The 21589-nt window shown below is 37.4% G+C and overlaps 1 protein-coding gene across 1 annotated transcript; it reads right to left on the reverse strand.

Annotated features, from left to right (window-relative positions):
* Positions 1–6330: 6330 nt before the first annotated feature.
* Positions 6331–21252, reverse strand: LOC148084020 (sodium- and chloride-dependent betaine transporter-like). The gene is made up of 16 exons (XM_087787289.1): positions 21222–21252; positions 20822–21023; positions 19985–20119; positions 19657–19797; positions 16698–16815; positions 15957–16004; positions 15757–15886; positions 14412–14546; positions 11526–11629; positions 10205–10329; positions 10014–10126; positions 9803–9940; positions 8888–8990; positions 8465–8565; positions 7084–7230; positions 6331–7019 (listed from the first exon to the last, which is right to left on the reverse strand). The coding sequence occupies exons 2-16, from the start codon at positions 21012–21014 to the stop codon at positions 6858–6860; spliced, it is 1893 nt and encodes a 630-aa protein (XP_087643415.1). The 5' UTR covers positions 21015–21023; positions 21222–21252; the 3' UTR covers positions 6331–6857.
* Positions 21253–21589: the final 337 nt, after the last annotated feature.

A 21589-nucleotide genomic window follows, 5' to 3' on the forward strand; every position in this document is an offset into this window, starting at 1 on the left:
CAACAGCCACCGTTCAGGAAGTCTGTGGGTCAGCTGGAATAATTAAGCTAATTATTGATTGACCTAGAAATTATGTTGTTTTTTTTCCTGCTGTTTTTTTTTCTACGTCTGTCTGGCTCACACCAGATAAACTTTTCCATGACCTGTTAATATCTTCAACTTGCTCATTTCCTCAAACACCATTTGAACGATAAACGTTCTTGTTTTTTGGGGGTTGAAAACTGTTAGAAAAACCGCATTTGTTTTATTCTCCTCAGTATTTGTTTAAGGAATATTCTTAGTGTACTTGTTATATAAGGTTTTGGAATACAGTGACAAATCAGATGCATTGGTTTTAGATCATTTATACCAGACCTTTTTTATTTTATTTCCAACAATTTTATTGTGACCATTAATTAAGTTAAATGTATAAATAACTTCACACATAACTACCCCTGCCAAGGAGGTTATGTTTTTGTTGTTTGTTCCTCTGTTAACAAAAAGAAAAACTCATATCCAGGAACACATTTCATTTAAATGATCATTATTATTGGATAATTACATTTATGGCCCTACAGATTACCATCTGGATCCAGGACGTTGTTTGAAGTATTTATCACTGACTTGTGCTGGATTGAGGACAATTTGATAGTAAAACAAAGCATACATTATATAAATTAAATTATAATTTGTGACTGTGGCACCAAAATGTTCTTAAATCAAACATTTTTTTTTAGGGTTGCTAGGAGGACAGCTAAAAGTACACAAATTGTCCAACAGCACGAAAGGCTGAAAACTATCGACCTCATCAGTAGCAAAACAAAACAAAAATCAAGGATGACCTTAAAATGTGGCTTAATAATGAGGAATAAGACATCAAATGAATATTTAATATTAATAAAAAAAACATTTTTTAAAGATGTATGTACACTCAAGATAATAAATCATATTCATTTCTCAAGTTCCCGGGTTTAGTTTACAAAGATGGGACTTACCCAACGCTTCCTAGTTTCTTCGTCAGTTCATCAACTTTGTCCTCACACCCGAGCTCTTGAACACCCGGAGTCGAGAAGAAGGTCTCCTTCCATCCACTCTCCCCCGGCAGACCCGCTGCTGGACGGCACCATGAAGCTACTGCCTCCAAAGAGTTTGTGTGGAGGACCTGTGGCGGTCCTCGCTGGTATCGAGTGCCTGGTAATAAAGTTCGACCTGTACGTCTGCTCTCATTACTGCCCACTTGTGACTCGCAGGCCCCCGGGGGCCACGGGGATCTGCCCCCTGCCCGGTTCTGTCCGGAGTTCCGCTGTGTGTCTGCTGTGCTAAGTGAGGTCAGCTTTTGACAGGATGGTAACCATAGTAATTCCCCAAAAGAGAACCCCCCCTCCATCCATCAAACAGTTATGGAAAAATGAAACCAGCATCGACTGTTGGCAAAGATGTTTGAAAGGCGTGGCTGTCGGAACGCCAATATTGGAGTAACAGATGCAGCAAGTGACCTGATAAACAAAACAAGATACAGGAAACATTATGTAAGTTAATGGAGGCTCGATCTGATCGCAAAGTTAAAATGACGTCCGACTTAAATTGACAAAACCTACAAAACTGGTTGGTTATGTAAAAGATCGATGCATGACAGCAACTCAAATTCAATGTTCAGGGAACTTTTGGTAGATTTTGGTCAATGGAAACAAAATTTTCTTTCTTTTACAAGTGCTTATTTTACTAATGTTTATTGTACCAATTTTTTGAGTTTTCATCGATTTATTTATAATTGAGTTTATTTATGTTCTTTTAAGAAATAAATCATTATTCTATTAACATTTCATTTATTTTAATGAATTATTCATGAATCATATGTCTTTTTAATGTTTGTTATTATTATTTGTGTGTTTTATTTTTCACCTGTTTTCATTTTTATCCCTATTAATCCCTTTTTATTTTTAGTTTATTATTTAATTCTAATAATTCTGTAATGTCACAACAAGGACACCCCTGTGTTGTGTTTACAGGAAATACATTTTTATAATTTGATAATTATTTTTATTTGTATTTATTATTTTTAGTATTATACATTATTACTAGTTTGTTTGTGTTTTCTTTTACTTTTTTTTTACTTATCATTGTTTGTGTTCTGTATGTCTGAATATTATGACATACTATATTAAATATTTTTCTTGTGAGCTTTTGAAACAACTTTTCTCCAATCTGGAAAGAAGAGTTCTTTCTAGACCAGGGTCACAAAGCGCTTGAACAATCAAAAACAATATACAGTTAAATAAGATACAAATTTTAAAATTCTAAAAGTTCAAGACACATAAGACAAACACAGGAGTCCCAGAAAATTAGGAAAAAGCTGCACAAATGAAAATGTCTTAAGATGTTTCTTGAAGGAGTCAGTAGATCCATGAAACACAGAGAGAGAGGAAGATCTTTCCAAAGCTCAGGAACAACAGCCTGGAAGGATTTCTCTCCTCTGGTCCTGGACCGTGTTCAGGAACCATCAATGGATTCTGATCCACAGACCTCAGAGCCCGAGCTGGGGTGTAAGGATGGATCAGATCACTGATGTAAGGAGGAGCCTGACCATGAATAGATCTGGAAGTAAGAACCAGAATTTTAAAGTTGATCCTGAAAGAAACTGGAAGACAGTGAAGAGTTTTAAGGATTAGGGAAATGTGAGTTCTTCTACTAGAGCGGGTCAGAATTCTCGCTGCAGTGTTTTGTATTAACTGCAGGCGAGACAGCTCCTGCTTGTTTATACAATATTTAATATATATAATAGAATCTAAATACAGCTCTAAATATTATCAATGATTTCAGGGATCCTTTTATATCGTACGAGGACAGTGAACGGTTTTAACTAAACAGCCCAGCGTCTAAATCCAGGAAATTAATCCAACGTTTTATCTAATAAAAGTTGTTCTACACTAGCTGATTAGCCATCCAAACCAAGTAAAAATAAAGATTCAGGTTTGAAAAGAAGATGTTGAATGTGATACAATTAAAAACTAATGTGATACAGTAACCCTGGTAACCCCCGAAGCAGCTGCTTATGAGTCAATGTTATCCAAGCACAATGGCATCTGGGGATCAGAGTTGTCTCCTGAATAACTCTGGTGTGGTGAACACAATTAACGTTATTGGAATAAAAAAAAATACAAAATACAATCTCTTCATGAAGACTCCATCTCTCCATCATCAGTCAATTCAAAAGAATAATGAAGGAAAAATCCTGCAGGCTGTGGGATCAATATCTCACCATGTTGCCAACAGGGAGAGGACCATTAAAACCCGGAATATGATTTGATCAGGGATTTTAAAAAGTCCACTGAGATATCTGGAAATGACTGCAGTGTGGGCGGGAGGTGTAGAGTTGTCAGAGTTGGTTAAAATCAGTTTGTTTGAAGCAGCCACTGAATGAAGGACCAGAAGAAACTGGAAAGAAATGGAGAGTGCTGCTCATTTTCACACATAATGTCATTTATAATAAGTAAAAAAAAATCCATTTCAGCAATTCATTCATTTGAATGAATAATCAATTTAAAATGGGCTATGTGGGAAAGTCGCTCCCTCAACCCAATAAAGGCCAATCCAGACAGTTAGTCGAGATCTCAATGAGTTGTTTCCATTCCATTCCAAAAATGTTTCAGCAGTTTATCTTTGTCGTCCATATTTTTGGCCCTTCCTTTTTTTTATTGCAGGAAAAAGAGCACGTCTGGTCGCCCGACCTGAATTAGAATGGCGAGCCAGGTCAAAAATATCAATATCAATATCAATATTTTGAGACCATGTGGGATGGTTGTCTGTGTCAGACAGTAATCACTTACTCAAGTTTTCCCTGGTGTAACGTCATCCCTGATCGCCGATTGTTTCCTCCTGTTCCCTCCTCCCTTTTGTGTTTCATGTGCTGTGTCTCAAATCCCATACTTGCGTACTCAAAGTTAGTATTTTTAGTGCGTAAGTGCGTCTCAATTCTTAGTATGCGAAATTTGCATATATATATATGTATATACTTACAGGTGCATTTTCCGCAGCAGTAGAAGGATGACACGTCTTAGGTGCTGATACCAGCTGAAATATCTCGCGAATATTTCGATTCTCATATTTTTTCTTTATATATTTTTCCAAACGTGCTGCCAGCAGGTGTCGATAGCGTTCAAAAAGGTGGTTGAAACATCGTTAGATAGAAGTAGAAGAAGAGTGTATGTACACTATCCTGATGCATACTAACTTCTAGTATACTAAGAGAAGTATGCGATTTGAGACACAGCAATGATCTGTGTCTTCCTTTGTCTTGTGCCAGAGTGTTTGTGTTCGTCCTGCACCTCCTGCCCTTGTCCCACACCACGACTACGCCCAATTACCCAGTTTGCATTTCTCTTAAGTGAGTGATTTTTTGTTCTTACATTTTTGATTTTTGATGTATTTTTGTTAAAAGCCTTTTTTCGCGATTTTTGTTGTAAACTTTTTTTTATTGCCAGAGCGCCTAAGAAGTTACGTTTATTTCTATTTTATTTTCCCACGTAGTAAGCGACACCTGTGAAAGGCAACAATATGTACCTTACTTCACAATTCAGTGGGTTATCTGCGTATGTCCATCTCACTTCTTGAACCATTTGTCACAGAGAAAATAAAACATTAGTCTACATTGAGCCTCGAACTCAGGTCTCGTGAAGAGAACCTCCACAGAATAGATCACCGAATTTAAACACAAATGCATTGTTGGTTGTGAGTCTGCTGCTGCATGACTCACAACCTAATCTCTTCTTCCTGCTCGCTCAGTGGGAATTCTTGCTGTGCAGGGGAGACAATAAGACTTTGTTGAGTGGGATCATACTTAACTGAAAATACCCACCAACACTGTGCATGAAGTCAGTCGACACGTGATGTCATGTGACTCAACATCTCGCCCATTTAAATCCCCACCGAAAGTCCTTGTTAGCAAGTTCAGATGTGATGTATTTAATCCAGGGAAGATATGGAGTCAACATCCAGTGTAAGTGTGTACTCAAGTGTGTGTGGGGGGGTGGGGGGGGGGGGGCGCACTGAGTGGAAGTGAATGGTAATTGAATGTCGCAATGTATTACACGCATGACTGACTTCAGGATCCTGATGGAGATTTTTTATCTCACACACACACACTGAGCATATCAATCAAGTAGTTTACGCAGACACACACTTCAGGGATCATTTCTCTTAAAGAAGTGTGAGTAAATAAACGAGTACGATGATATCAGTCCAGCATTTAGCATCCATGAACTGGCTTATTCAGTACACAAGCATTATTTAGTCAGTCGGGTATGAAATCTGTAGCCACAAAAACTTTACAGTTAAAATATATTTTAGACTTTAGACTTTCTTTTATTTTCATTGCACAGAAAACACAACAGTGAAACTGGCAACTAATATATACTATATAATATATATATAAATATATATATTTAATATATACTATATTAAAGAAGAAAAAACACTTAACATTTAAATATACACTACATTAAAGAAGAAAAAACACTTTAATGTTAAAATATACACTATATTAAAAAATATAAAAAACATTTTAAAGTTAAAGATACACTATATTAAAGAAAAAAACACTTTACAGTTAAATATATACTATATTAAAGAACAAAAAACACTTTAGAGTTAAAATATACACTATGTTAAAGAAGAAAAACTGTTGAATGTTAAAATATACACTTTATTAAAGAAGAAAAATCACTTGAATGTTAAAATATACACTATGTTAAAGAAGAAAAGACAGCTCTTGTTAAAACAAGAAAATAAACTGTTACAATAGTCTAAAGCAGAAGTCACAAACGCATGAATTACAAGCTCCAGATTGTGTTGTGACATAATTTTCTTAGTTTCAGGTCAATTTTCTGCAGTGTTGAACTACAGACATGTCTTTGTCAAATACAAGTTGTGACGCCAGATGTAAAAGGCCACTTAACTTCTGAAACGTTTTCAAAAGATTTCATCTCACAATTTCTGGGATTATCTTGGTTTTCTTGGAAATATTCTGAAGATTAAGATGTTACCTGAGGCCAACGAGAGCTGTAACTCTTTGGATGCCATACTCGGTTTTTTTGAGGCCGATGTCTGGAGTCATTTTTGTGTTTGGCCAAGTGAACCTTTGTTCCCAGTTTTCTCCATCAGTGTATAATGAATCACTTTTTTGTCCCCCCCCCCCCCCGAGTCAAAGAACTAGTTTACACATATTGACTTGTTAGTAACCAACATGAACTCCAAAGCCCCCAGTTTGACCCGATAACAAATCAGTTCAACTCATAAAGAATCATTCAATCAAAATCGAAAAAAAATATGTTTATTTTGGAAATAACAAGCATACATACAGTATTTAGTAGTAGTTAGTAGTAGATGATATATACCATACTTGTTACAGTTGTTTCAATGAAAGGGACCAAAGAGAACTTGTTTAATTGTTGTATGACGTTGATGATATGGAGACATGATAGTAAGTAAAAGTACCTACAAAGCATTTCTAATTTCACCTATGAAAACCAAAGTTTATCTATCTGTCCATCTAGTTTTAAGACATTCACAGATGTAAAAATAACCTGAAGAGTTGTTCCTTGCTTTTATCATTATAGTTATAGTATAGTTATAGTCAAAGTCAAAGTCAAACGTGCAGGTTGACATTGAAATATGTGTTATTGAATCAACAAACGTCATTTCTTGAATCACATTTTTCAGAACTCACAAAATGGCTTTTGTTTCATAGAATGATCGTATTTATATTCAATAAAATACAGTTATTCTTCAGTAACATGATGCCAACGTTTGATACCAGGAGATAAAAAGAGTAATGAGGTTAATACTTGTTCGATATAGTGCATATTTCAACTTCTGGACGCCTAAACTACGCCCAGCCGATCCATCCTCTCCTTCTCGCTCATCTCCACCGTGGGCGGCGGTGCCGTCGACCCGATCACCACCCTCTTGCACAGAGTCAGCCGGGGCTTGTGGGGCCACGCCTGTCGCAGGTCGCCGTCCGGAGTGGTCATGTTGTCTGAGTTCTGCACGTGGAAAAAACAAGATGGTTTGTATTGTCGGACCGAGAAAGTTAAGATTTTCTCTCACCTTGCGCAAGGAGCCCAGGAGGAAGATTGGGATCATGACCATTGGCGTGGCTAAGATCAGAGCGCAGAGTGCACGGATGCCAGGGCCGGGTGCGTACTCGTAGATGTACCACGGATAATTGTTGGCCAACTCAAACTGTAGCATCACCTGAAAGAAGTATAACAGAATGAAGCTGGTCACAGCGTCTATAACAACATTGCTCCGGCAAAGACTCGAGGTTCTACCGCATGTGTATGATGTCTACGTCGAAGGGATGCTCTCTGTATCGTTAGCTTCTGGTGAGTTTTTTAGCAATTATCAATGAGAGATCTGTGGATGTCGGCGATGTAGACCAGGGGGGGAATTAAATATCCTCATGGGGAAACTAAAGTTGGACTAAAGTGGTAGTGTGTAGCCCAGCGGGAGACCACATTTCCCATGAGCACTCGCTAAATGTCGCAAAAAGCTTCCATTGAATGAAGGATGGATATCGATGAGGTAAGGAATCAGATTGTGGATAATGAAATATGATATGCGTTATGATGGCTTTGTAGTCTTTAACTTGGTTTTTGTATCGTAATTCAACCAGTGCGATATGTAGCATGTTCACACCATCCAAGACCTTTTAAAGTGAAAATAAAAATCACACCAAACACCTCAAGTCACGGTATATCATAGTCATTCAACTAGTTTTAAGTTGATGTGTCATCACAAGTTATTTTAGTACAAAAATATGAAGGTACCCAAACTACCTAAAGCTGCTTTGATATGATGGAAAAGCACAACAGTAATATGTATAAAACCTATCAATTATTATTATTATTATAAGAAATATCCATCAAAAATATTAACTAAAGGGAGACAATAGAAGAAGAAATGTCATCAAACAAATATCTTCAACCAGTTATACATAGACTTGAGCTTATAATAAAATGAATGGGAAACATATTACTAAATCTGTTTATAGTGTAATTTTGACTTTATATGGGAAACATTACTGGAATCTCAGGGTGTGATGTAGAGGATGCTGTACATTAGTGTCAAACCTTTTTGGTTATTGAATTTTTTAAGCTATCACAGCCCACACACATGTTCTTTCAGTCATGTACTTCTCCAATAGTCAGACAGAAGAGATTTAGGGGTAGAGGTTCAGAAAAAGGAAGAGAGGAAGAATGTATCAGGTGCGCGGCTGTCTAAGATTAAGAAGGTAGATTATTTTTAATTTTTAGACAACCATGTCAACATGTCCGAAACATCTAAACTCTCCTCTGATTCAAACGATATGGAGGTAATAGTTACATCTCAACCAACTATAGCTGATCGTTGTTAAAGGAGCTCCAGATTTGAATACAGGGTCAAGAGTTTGAAATGCTTGTTGTGAAGAATAATGAGGGAGACTCACCGCACACAGGAATGGAGTAATGAACAACCAGCAATACTTCATGACGGGATAGGGAGTGACGCCCATCATGTCCTTTATGTTGTCCAGGAAACGATCCGCTCCTGCAAAGTGTTAGAGAAAAAAGGAGATTCACATGGTGATGTATACATTTGTTAATTGGTTTTACGTTTAAAAAATGAAAAAAAAAAACTATTTTTTGATCGTTACAATATTGCAGCCAGGTTGCCACTCAGACGCAGTTTACCAATGTGCCAGAAGATGGCGACCTTACTACAGCGTCAAATGAAATTGCTTTCCAGACGATGACGTCTGAGACAAGCTTTGTTCAGTCTTGAAAATCACTAAATAAATCATGATTCTTTTCAGGTTTCAAGTGAGGTTTCCTGTTTTAAACGTTGTCCTAAACAGATAAGACTTTCTTACCATAAACCCAGGCCACAATAAACGTCTCCATGCCCGTGATCAGAAGCACGCACGGTGCACTGGGTCCAAACTGGTCGATGACGTGGAAAAGTATGAATCCGCCCTGAGAAAGATTTATATTTTTTACAAGACAAATGGAAAACCCTGATTTTGTGAAAACATAAAAAGCAGTTTTAAGATTTATCTTTCATTTGAAACTAAAATGTTGAGCTGAAAACGAAATTTTTTATCATTTATTGATGATAGAAGCATTTCCATGTCTAACTTCTTACTACGCTTTTGGTTTGGGTTTCTAAAATGAGGTGTACTTTTGGAAAAGGGAAAAGAATAGAATAGAGAGAGTGACTTTTAAAAATAGAAGCCTTTAATGATTTAGAATAAATTAAAAATATAATTAAATGTATAATACATTCATTCTAATAAAAGAACGTTTAGTTTTAGGTACAATTATCAGTTTACATTAAATATTTAAAGGGTTAATTCCCCCAAAATTCTAATTGCACTCATTTTCTACTCACCCTCAAGGGTTTGGATTATTTTCAGAGTAAACTGTATTTTTTAGTGTTATAGGCCAAAATGTATGTTCACCTTTCTTACTACTTGTCCAAAAAGACACACTTAAAAAGACTCAAACTCCTCCACGCTAATCGTCTGTTAAGAGACACATTACTCTGAAAATTCTACTAACCTTTGTGAGGGTGAGCAAAGTTCTGGGTGAATTATCCCTTTAATGGTGTATTATGTGGAATTGAATTTGTTGTGAGAAAAGATCTATTGTTACTGCGACTTCATCGCGTGTGGAAAAATGAGAAGAAACAGAGCAGAGTAGACAGGAGTCGAAGAAGAGAGTGAGGGCGCGATGGAAGAGGTCAAGAAGAGTGATATGGACGAGGGGCGACAGATTATCTCTCCTACCTGAGTCACTAAAGGCAGTCCCAGCAAAAAGCAGATTCCAGCGATAACCAGCGCCAGGATCTCTCTGACCCCTGCCTTCCTCAGCTGACCTGGGAAGAGGTCGGTGACGGTGGCGATCATGCTCTCCACGCTCAGAAACTGGAGACAAACAGATGTTTGTGGTTTATAGCTTGAAGTCTGGGCTCTAGTTTCAGCGTCGGTCTTGACATGCCTGGGAGTTGAGGGTCAGCAGGAAGATCATGAGGAAGAACAACATGGCCCAGAAACGCGGTGCAGGCAGCAGTGACAACACTTTTGGAAAGGCAAGGAAGGCCAGACCAGGACCTGCCAGAGGAGAAGTTTGACGATACAGGGGCCACGAATCCAGAATGCTAACTAGTCGGACATAGTCTGATAGCTTACCACTAGAGGCCACTTCTTCAATTGCAACACCCATGTCGTGAGCCATAAAACCTATAAATGAAAACACGATGAGTCCGGCAAAGATCCCGGTCGCAGCGTTCACACCGCACAGAAGCATACAGTCCCTGCAAGGAAACAACAAGAGGAAAAAAAGAAATTGGTGATTAAATTCACACACGTTTATACTTTTATGAGTTTGAAAAACAGACCCACATGGCACAATATCAAATCCGGCCCTTGAACTGTATTTATGTGGCCCTCAAGAGAGTATGGACAAGCGTCTGCTAGATCAAAATCATGATAGTTCAACACCATGACTTGACATGGCTTTTCCAACCTTTTTTATTCAATTAAGTCCTTTTTGTAAGATTTTGGATTTTTGACTTTTAACAGTCGCTATAAAAGATCTAAAGATTTGCACTCACAACGTCCTGATCACACCCCTTTGTCGTGATTGAACGGCAGAAAGTTCAAGTTCGTACATGACCGTGTGACACATTAGGAAAGACCAAATATCAAACTATCACAAGTCAGTCTAACCCTTTGATTTGTTTCAATGGTTTATCAAACAATGTAATCCGATCGTCACGTTGTATTATTTACGCACATGCTGAGACACAAGGGACCAAAAGTAACAACTCAAATGCCAGTAAAGACACTTTAGTGTCTATTGAAGCAGCAATTCCTATTTGAAAATATTGTCTCTGGCTCCCTCCACAGTGATTGCAACAAGTGTTATTGCTACATTGTGGCTCCACCCTTGCGCAGTTGTCAAATACAGCATAGAAATGTGTTTACAAAATAAGAGGAAGGGTCTTGAAAAAAAAAGACAAAATGTTACGTTGGGCTGCTTTAAAACAACTATACGAAACCTTTTTATACATTTTTTTCATATTTTCTGTAAAATGTTATTTTTGAACAATCATGACTGAGGTAGTACTAGCTTTTATTTTAACGACGCCCTTTACTCTGTACCTATGTCTGGACGATCCACGGTGAGCTTGGCACTATTTCAAGTAAAGAGTAGCTCGAAACCTAATACTGAGTAAGACAATGTGACTTAATACTGCAAGTCTCTTGATAACATTTGATCTTTGCCTCTGAAGTAGATGTTGGACCTCATTGTACTCATATTGTATTAAAAAAGCAGGTGTGATTACAGCTGGAGTGAAGCCATTATTACACCATAATGGAATCCGCTTTCATAACCTCTCGTTCGCCAAGATTTCAGACGGTGGAGAACTTGATAAAGTATTAAGTTCAAAACATGGTCTTGTGTTGTTTTTGAACCAGTTTTGTGTTTTTAACTGATAGATCTTACCTGTAAGTGTTGTGCTTGAACTTGTTGTAGCTGCCCATTGTCGTCAGAACCCCCAGGCTCAGAGACTGGGAGTATATGACATATGAAGCCGCACCCTCCCAGACCTGTGGAGAACACAGAAGTTTCGCTCAAACTCCTCTGGCAACCACGAACTTCTCAACCAACAAACCGTTGCAATATAACGAGATCACGTCCGAGACTTTTCTAGTGTTTAAATAGACTCTTTGTCTGACATCTGCATCACACTCTTGAGAGACATGCGATTGGCAAAGCTCCAAACGTCCACCCCTCCAGATGTCCCCCTTTTATCAGCCCCTAATGAGGGCCCCAGGCTTTTACACCACATTGCACGGCAAACAGCCTTCACAGCACGGACTGCAAGAATGCATGTGAATACACCATTTGTGTGCGAGCGTCATTCCGATCGACAACACATTCTATTCAGCCATGAATCAAAGACGTTAGAAAGAAAAATGAGGATCAATCAGAGAAGCCAGAGGAGAGGTTTTAATTATAGAGCATCTGGTCGTATCCCAACCGGTTCTTTGAGCCAGATTGCTCCAAATGTTGCAACACGGTTTTCCCCACCGTTCCTCCCAGCATGAACACAACTACCTGTGCATAATTATTATGATTCACATGATGATTGCGTGTTGTTCCGTGTGTTTACAAAGAAACTTGCAAACTTGGACCGGAAACTGCTTCTCTGCTGTGTTTATATTACTGACACACAGAGTCGATGGGGGACCAAAAAGCCATTCATTAAGATTGCACAATGGTCTCCGTCTTTCAAGAACCATCCATTGTAGCGTCTTCTTGGTGGAAAACATGTCCATTTATATATTCACCACCATTTATCTGACTTGAAAAAGACATGCAAGATTTGTGGACATTCTGAAAGTAGGTGCAGTTTTTTTGCACATGCAGTAATTCTAAGACAAACTTGACACAAAACTTAGGGACCGAGGTTTAAGTGCTGAATTGTCAGTCTCTGTCGAGTATGTAGTTAAATTAAGACAATTAAAGTTTTATTTTGTGCCATAAGGGTTCAATAGCTCCGACCAAAAAACACATCCCAACAAATTCAGGACAAACTTAATTTTACTACTGTTTGTGTTGGTTTTAAATAATTATTCAATAGATTTTTCCAAAAATAAATAGTAAAGGCCATCATTGTTGTACTTCTCCAGCCATTAATATGAATGGTTTTGTTTGTATGTTTCAAACATAACTTATAGTTTACCTTTTTCTAGTTGGCTTTCTTTTTTTTGTAGATTTTTACCTTTTTATTGAAGTTAATTAAATTAATACACTATAATAATTAAAAATGTAACACTCAACTTGTTTATGCCTAAGACTGATTGCTAAAACCCTTAAAGACGGATGGTGAAACTTTTATGTTGCAGTCGTGGCACCGTATTTCTCCCGTATTCACTACAGTCATTTGTTTTTCCTCTTAAATAAATGCTCTTGGAACACATCATATCATCTCAATATTGGGTCAGAGGGCCTTGAACATTCTGAAGACTTTAAATTGTGTACTGAGAAGGAAAAGTTGGGTCTAAACAGCACATATATGAATGTAAAATTAGACTCAACTTTTTGATTAGATTAGATTAGATACACTTTAATCATTCCTCTGAAGGTCTCCTTCGGGAAATTGTTTTTCCAGCACACAGCAACACAGACGATAGATTCATTAAACAAGAACAAGAACAAAGCGCAATAAAAAGTGCAAGATGACACAATCTAAATATAAAGATGAAGAACATAGATCAAAGAAAGATAACAAAGAAAAGGACACAAAGATTAACATGTAATAGAATCATCTTTTCACTCCACTCCTGCCCCCAAACTCAGAATTATACATCCTAATAGCACGAGGACTGAATGAGTCCCTGAGTCTATTAGTGTTGCATATTGTATATTTTGTGCATGAATAAATTCAGTGTAAAGTAAAATGTGTAAAATGTTATGTAAATAAATATAAAGTGTACACATTTGATTGAAAATGAAATTGAATTCAATGTAAATAAATGAAGCGTTAGAAATTTGGTCTAAATAAATCCAGTGTTGGAAAATTGGTGTAAAGATTTTCAGTGATAAATTCCTGGCAACCAAGGAAAAGCAATCGATATCTACCAATATGGTGCGACATCCTACATAGGAAACAGGAAGTACGAGGGAGTCGGTTAATATTCTCTCGTTACTCTATGCTTCATAAAAGAAACATTGCACGTAAAATTTCTCACTCTGAATTCTTTAAACTTGAATTTCTCCTTCGCAGATGCAACACTAATAGACTCAGGGACTCATTCTCGTGCTATTAGATTGTTTAATGAGTGAAAAGAAAAGATGATTCTATTACTGTTAATCTTTGTATCCTTTTTATCTATCTATCTATCTATCTATCTATCTATCTATCTATCTATCTATCTATCTATCTATCTATCTATCTATCTATCTATCAATCAATCAATCAATCAATCAATCAACTTGTTAGTTTTAAAATTTCAAATCTGAACCAGGAATGTTTTATGGTACGTGACAGACACTGAAGTTAAAAGATGAGGAGCAAAAATGTGGTTTCGCCTCTTCATTCAGGAAGTGTTCCACAAACCGCTCCTCACCCCATCCCGACAGAAACGCGACCTCAGCGCTCAAGTATGTGACCCCTTAAAAGCTTGGGGTCAAACTGTGAACTGTCGAGAGGAAGAGGTGGAGGAGATAAAGAGACGCTCTCTGGCTGTGACACATGAGTCTTTGTGAGCGTGCATGTCTGCGATCAGGCTTCCACGAAGACACATTTAATTAACAGCCGCAAAGCTTAAACAAAAATAGCAACACTGGAACTTAAGTTGTCATTTGAATTTGATGTTCTCTTACTTCAAAAGTAGCGAGCCTCGAGAAGTCTGGCACCAGGTAATACATCAGGCCTTGACCGGCCCCCGGAAGTGTCACTCCGCGGAAGAACAGGACGACCATCAGGAGGTACGGCAAAGTCACGGTGACGTACACCACCTGCAGGACAGTCCACACACGTTAGGATCACTCACTATTAAAATGCTAAAAACGATAGTTAACAACAAAAGTTTCCATTGACTTTTCAAAAACATGATTTGATTTTTTTACTTTGCTCGTGCCACTAAAGATTCATTCCATTGAAGGACAGTGGTTGGGGTGCTCAACTGTCCGTCTAGCGCAGGGGTGGGCAAACTCGGTCCTCAAGGGCCGCAGGGTGTGCAGGTTTTTGTTCCAACCGATTGAGCATTCACATTTTAACCAATGAGGTTTCAGCAGAAACAAGCAACACCTGACTGACAATCAACTGATTACACTCCTTCGACACCTGATTGGTCAAAATGTGTCCTCTTGATCGGTTGGAACAAAAACCTGGACACCCTGCGGCCCTCGAGGACCGAGTTTGCCAACCCCTGGTCTAGCGTTTTTATGTTTTGGTCTAAAACATTTAGCCTAAAACACATCCATAACAAGTTTTTTTTAATGAATTGAAAGAATTCAACGTTGCTTATTGCTTTTGTTAATCCTTGGTATTAAAAGGTTATTTTTTCTGTATGTATAAATAAAAAGAAACATTTGTAAGTAAGTTAGTAAGTAATTTATATTTGTAGAGCGCTTTTCCAGACCAGGGTCACAAAGCGCTTAAACAATCAAAACAATATCCAATAAAATATATATTTAAAAGATTAAGACACATAATAAAAACACAGGAGTCTCAGATAAATCAAGGAAAAGCCTGCACGAATAAAAATGTCTTCAGATGTTTCTTGAAGGAGTCAGTAGACAGGAAGGAGGAGTAAAGATAAAGGGATAGAGCTCAAAAAACATTTCTAACAGAATTTTTACAGCATCAGAATTACATACGTGAAGAATTAAATGAAATGGAAAGCAAAATCCAATGAAAATACATCTAGTGTAAAAAAAATGTAGTGTTGACAACCTGGCGGGTTCCTTTTTTCCTCAATGTATAAATTAAAAAACATCAGAGAAATGTTCATAACAATATTTGCGTGAAAGAGACAAGAAGAGGAGGAAGAGGGAAGATTTAAAGGGAAGAGGTAAAGAAAACACTTCAATTATTCGTTATTTCTGACCAAAATCCAATTAAAGTAAAATATAATTCCTTACAATAAGAGAAAGGGAGAATTGTATACATTAATTGACATGATATATGATATATTATACATTATATGATGGAATTTCTGCGTACTTTTCCGGAGAATCGGATGCTCTTAAAGACGCAGAAGAAGCAGAGGACCCAGGCGAGCAGGAGACACAGCGCCAGGTCCCAGTGGAGCGACCCGAGAGACAAGTGTTCTGACATCCTCAGCACACGGTGGCTGAGTTAACACAGAAACGGAGCCGTTAAATAGGCTTCGCACAAACCCTTCTTTTCTGCTTTGCCCTCACTTCCAGAACTCATGCTCAGAACTGTGCAGGGATGGCTCAAATCCAGACCTGAAAAATCAGAAGAAAAATGAAAAGTGAGAATGTGGATTTAAGTGTCTTGGATGATGATTTGTTTGTTATCGTCTCCTGCTGAGATAAAATGTAACGTGAATGTCTTTCAGCTTAAATATGTGCAAATGATCAACACGTCTAAAAGAAAACCTCTAAGTTTTCTCTTTAGTGGTCGCATCTAGACGCCATGTTTTAACTACTGTTGTTTTCAAAATGCTATGTTGAATCACAAAAACTGTCAATAAAACCTTAAGAAAATGTTAAAATAAAGAAATCTTAAAAATAGAACAAAGTAATCTGAGCTGTTAAGATCAGTATACTTTACTTTTTTGACATGAAATAAACTATGAGATGAAATCATTTTGAAGAATGACTGTTGAAAATCCCTCAAAACCTTCTTGGAATTAAATCAGTTTTGCTCAAATAAAAAAGGAATCAGTCATGTCATGATGAATAAAGTTTGGATTATCATAGCAAAGGTCAGTTCAGCCCAAATAAAAGCCAGGAATATTAGATATCTCAGGAATTGAGTTTGATCATTTATGTGTGTCGATGTTTCTTTCCGTGCTTTTATAAAAGAACGTTCCAGCTCTCGTTAATTAAACTTTAATGTGTTACAGAGGAATGTTTTAACGTTGTGTTCTTCAGTACGAGAGGCTTTAAAGAATCTGTAGCTCGACCAGAACTCACATATCGGTGGTGTTGTAGAAGTAGTCCTCGAATGAGACGTTGTTCAGGAAGGACCAGCTGGAGTTTTCACGGTACAAATGGGGGTTTGCATAAACGCTCATGTGGGAGTGACACGTCTCTGCCATAAGAGAGAGAGGAAAAAAAACGGTTATAAAGTGCAGAGATAAACCAATTATTGGCCAAAAATTAAAACTAAAAATGAGGTAAACAAGGCCGAAAAACAAAAATAACTTATTGTGCAAATATTCAATACCTTTGGATTTATGGCTATAACAGTGTTATCTCAATTTAAGGCTCTGCAACTTCTTAAATTTACATTCCTAGTTTAAATTATTAACAAATTCCAAAATCTTAAATATTTTATTACAGAGCAACTTGTATGAAAACCCAATTCTCCTGACTCACTCAAATGTTTCAAATGTTGAAGTTTTCCTCTCCAAGATGCAGTAAGTCTCTCATCATGACTATGTTTTGAACTTATTACTTAATTACTTTATAAAGTTCTCTCCCGTCTGAAATCTCAGCGAATGAGTTAGTAAGGTTACGAGAGCGGAGTGCATTATGACGTAATAATGGCGTCACTCCTCCTCCAGCCAGATGTAATCACGCCCCGCTTTGTTTACAAAACGAGTCCCTTCGAGGTGGACACTTCAGGCATTGATGACTTGGTGACGAACCTCGATGTTTGACCAATATCAGTAGAGTGGGTGTGGTTATGGTAAACAAGACTTAATCTCCAGTGTTTTCAGTGGGTGGGGCTTAAGCACATTTTCCAATGTAAGTTTATGAATAAAAAGAGAGTTTTGTACAAACATACTGATGAGTACAATAGAGTCCAACATCTATTTAAGACACGCTTGATGGAGTCTACTGACTCCTTTAAGAAACGTTTTTATTTCTTAGGGCTTTTCCTTGATTTTCTAGAACTCCTGTTGTGTTATCAGTTTTATCTTGATCTTTAAAGTATATTCTTTATTGAATATTGTTTTGATTGTTTAAGCGCTTTGTGACCCTGGTCTGGAAAAGCGCTATACAAATAAAAATACTTACCTACTTACTTAAATCAACACATTAGTTGAAATGTAAGGCTCATGGTTTTCTACTTCTTACTTGTTCATAGGGTGCTCACACTTTTTCGGTTCGCGAGCTACTTTTATAATTGTCAAGTTCAAAAGATCTACCTTCATCAAATTTGTTCAACGTAAGTAAGAACATACTTTACTCAGATGACTGAATGAAGTGAATGATGATCAGTCATGATGGAAGGATGTGTGGATTTAATCATCTTCATAGAAATGCTGACTTACATAAATAACTAGATTCAAATAGTTCAGTCCGTGAGGAGCATATTTCCTCATAAGAAGATACTTTTCCTCTGAGAGTAACTTCCAAAAATGTCCATGAGATCCATGAGACCCTGTCTTAAGCTCAGTGTCAGCCTTTGTTAAATCTCACCCTCCACTGCAGACAAGTTCAGACTCATGTACTAAGAATTGCATTGATTTCCTTCTAAAAATGGTCATTCATTCGAACCCAAATGATGCAAAAAAAAATTTAATGTGTAAGAATCTGTGCTCGACACGAATTCAAGCCCTTTTCCTTTGTTCATCAAAATCAACAAAGAATTCAGACGGGTTCATCCCTTTCCATGCCTCCATTTCAATATGCCGATCATATTTAAATGAAGGACAAGACTTAAATTTCTCCATTTTTGTGATCATGAAAAAACAAAAACAAATGAAAACATGAATTCAAACTGTTTATATTTGTTAATTTTAAATATGTCTGATATGAATCACACAAGTGGATTATTTACATTTTAAAACATCTTCAGACGAAGTTTAACGAGAATAAAACTGTTAACCGGTAACTTCACATCATCATCGCTTTGTCTGATCGTCTCTGACGTTATTAGAATTTGTGGCTCACATGTAACTGTTTAGCGTGTTTCTGCGTATTCTTATTATATTCGTGAGATAAAGGTAATTTACAAATAGTCATCATGTGATGGTGTATTAATACAAGTGTGTTTTAAGGACGTGATCACAAAAGGAAAACCAGCATTTGTTGCACTTTCATTGGAATCTGCAGCTTAACTTTGATGGACCTGACGTCATGTTTCTGTGACTCTCGTAGAGAAGAACCTGAAGCGATCAAACGCGCATTATTTTATTCGATGTATTATATATAAAAAAAACAAGCTTATAATTCTATATCGTTTTTCTGAATTGCGTAAAATGACTGTCGTCACGTTTTGCTCTTTTTATTCTTGATTCATATGAACTTTGCCGAGCGTTCAGTGGAAGAGGCAGGAGCTCTGATTGGCCGTTGTGCATGTCAATCAAATTGTCAATCAATCGGCACAATAACTATTTGATTGACATGCACAGCGGCCAATCAGAGCTCTCTTTACTATTTTCTTATATCATATTTTATTAAATCACGCGATCATCTGAGTGAAGTATGTTCTTACTTATGTTGAGCAAATTTGATGAAGGTAGATCTTTTGAACTTGATCATTATAAAAGTAGCTCGTGAACCGAAAAAGTGTGAGCACCCCTGAGCTACAGTATATAAAAAACTGTATGACGATACAGTGTCTTCATTTTGAAAGGCCACTAGAGGGCACTCTCTGCTTTATAATATTGGACTCTAATCTACTCTCGAAGTAAAGGAAGTGTATTATGATACATCAGCTGTTTCATGAGGCCTCATCAACCCATCACTACTGCCTAACCCTGGACCCCTTGTGAACGTGAGTTCATGGTTTTATTATTATTATTATTATTATTATTATGGTCCCGTTCTTTGCTTTAAGAATGAGCTGATCAGGAGCCTTTTCCCTTTATTCTCTCACAAATTCTTTAGCAAACAAGAGACTGGCTTGTGATTGGTCATGTGCTTAGACGTTCACCAGACACTACAGAACTTACAATATAGCTGAGAGAACAAGTCTCACCTGTGTTCCAATCGTTATCACATGTGCTCCAGGGGAGGGGGAATTTGAAGGATTGTATGAAGTAGAAGATGGTCCAGGCCATTATAACAATATAGTAGATATTCCTGTAGATGAGAATGACCAGCGAGGCAACACCCACACCTGTAAAAAAAAAAAAAGATGTGGAGAATTCCCGCAAAATTAAAGAGAAAACAAAAAATATTTGTGGCGTGAAAGACAATTACATGCCGAGTGGATGCTCAGCCACATGATCTGCTGGTAATGGCAGCGTAATAGCATCGATATTACATAATGCCTCAAAGCATGTGACTCCCAGACGAGAATTTACCCTGAAACATGGGGCAGATCTTCCTCCAGGCTGTGACAGCGCCCTGACTTGTGAACTGGCCCAACGCCGTCTCAAGGAAGAAGACTGGGAGGCCGAGGAACATCATGAACAGGAAGTAGGGGATCAGGAACACAACTGGGAAACAAACAAATGTAAGTGATGTAGGAGATCACGCTCGCATTCCTTCTAACATGCGGAGAAACTGTTTCTCCTAATTTAACTGAGCGCTCCAGTGACTGTGACGAGTCACTATAGAGCAGTGGAGGTAAACAATCACTGCTTCTTAGTCTTAACACAAAAATATATATATTTCATCAGTTACACTGAAATAGATGATGTAGAAAGAGAAAACAAAAATGACAGATGACTTACAGGAAAACAACAAATAAAACATTTAAAAGAGACACTTTAAAAACGAATGGATGTACATGTCGTGAACATTTCTGAAAATAAGGTTTTAAGTACAGGCAAATGTGGCCCCATGGACCCGTATATCTGGGTCTAACGTCTAAGATCATGTGGAAATCAAACATTTTATTTGTATTAATTTATATTATTCATTATAAATAATACATTTTCATAATACATTTCTTTCTAAGACTTTTGCGAGTGTTTATTGCCCCCTCAAAACTTTTTAGAGAAGACTTAGAGGGTAATGCAAGATTTTAAACAAATATTTTTTAAATATTTAACTTGATGATTTACTAATATATTTGTTGTTTTAATTATATAATTCCTCTCCCTTTTTTTCTTTATGGACACCCTCTGTATAACATGTGGCCCCTGAGGGAAATGTAATTGTTTGCGTCTGTTCTATGTGCACGTCAAGTCACTCACTTCCACCATGTCTGTAGCACATGTAAGGGAAGCGCCAGACGTTCACCAGTCCAACCAGCAGACCGGTCATGGAGAGGAGGCTCTCCTGGTTGTTGGCCCACTTTCCCCTCGGATCTCCCACACTTTCCTCCGCCGCCTCGTCCTTTGACGGATCCGCTCTTGCGGACGCATCCGCGGGTGTTTCTTCACTCATGGCTGCGGTCTATTAAAACACAGACACATGCGGATAAACTTTTTTTTTTTTTTTTGTTCATCTAAAGATTCTGCACAAAGAATCAGACGCTCTTATTTAAAACACCACATGCCATCAATTAAAAGCTGCACGGATCAGTTGAACACTTGTGACTGTGAAACAAAGCAAAAATAATCCGTATTTTATAATAATAGAGAATTGACAGACCAGGTAGTTTGCAGGCTCTCCGGAGATGTTCCAAAACGGGACTAAAGAATGTTTGAAAATACTCCTAACCGGGGCGTGTTTTGTTACACGTAGACACCCACGCACACCCTACAGACACGCCCACAGACTGGGTAAAATAACCAGAACATCTTTGTGTTTTGAAGTAAAACTGTGGGTTATTGTGTCTATTAGATACAAAAACAAAAGCATAAGCAACACAATTAGAACGGGTATTTAAAAAAATGCTATCTATCTATCTATCTATCTATCTATCTATCTATCTATCTATCTATCTATCTATCTATCTATCTATCTATCTATCTATCTATCTATCTATCTATCTATCTATCTATCTATCTATCTATCTA

The sequence above is a fragment of the Callionymus lyra genome, chromosome 3 (genome assembly GCF_982586985.1).
Source record: "Callionymus lyra chromosome 3, fCalLyr1.hap1.1, whole genome shotgun sequence".
Taxonomy (NCBI): domain Eukaryota; kingdom Metazoa; phylum Chordata; class Actinopteri; order Syngnathiformes; family Callionymidae; genus Callionymus; species Callionymus lyra.

Bases quoted from the DNA above. Each gene is read 5' to 3' on its own strand.
- LOC148084020 (XM_087787289.1), bottom strand. From the start codon at position 21,014: ATGAGTGAAGAAACACCCGCGGATGCGTCCGCAAGAGCGGATCCGTCA. The intron at 16,005-16,697 runs GTGAGTTCTGGT...CTGATTTTTCAG, and splicing joins TTCTACAACACCACCGATAT to GTCTGGATTTGAGCCATCCC. The intron at 10,127-10,204 runs GTAAGCTATCAG...CTCCTCTGGCAG, and splicing joins TGAAGAAGTGGCCTCTAGTG to GTCCTGGTCTGGCCTTCCTT.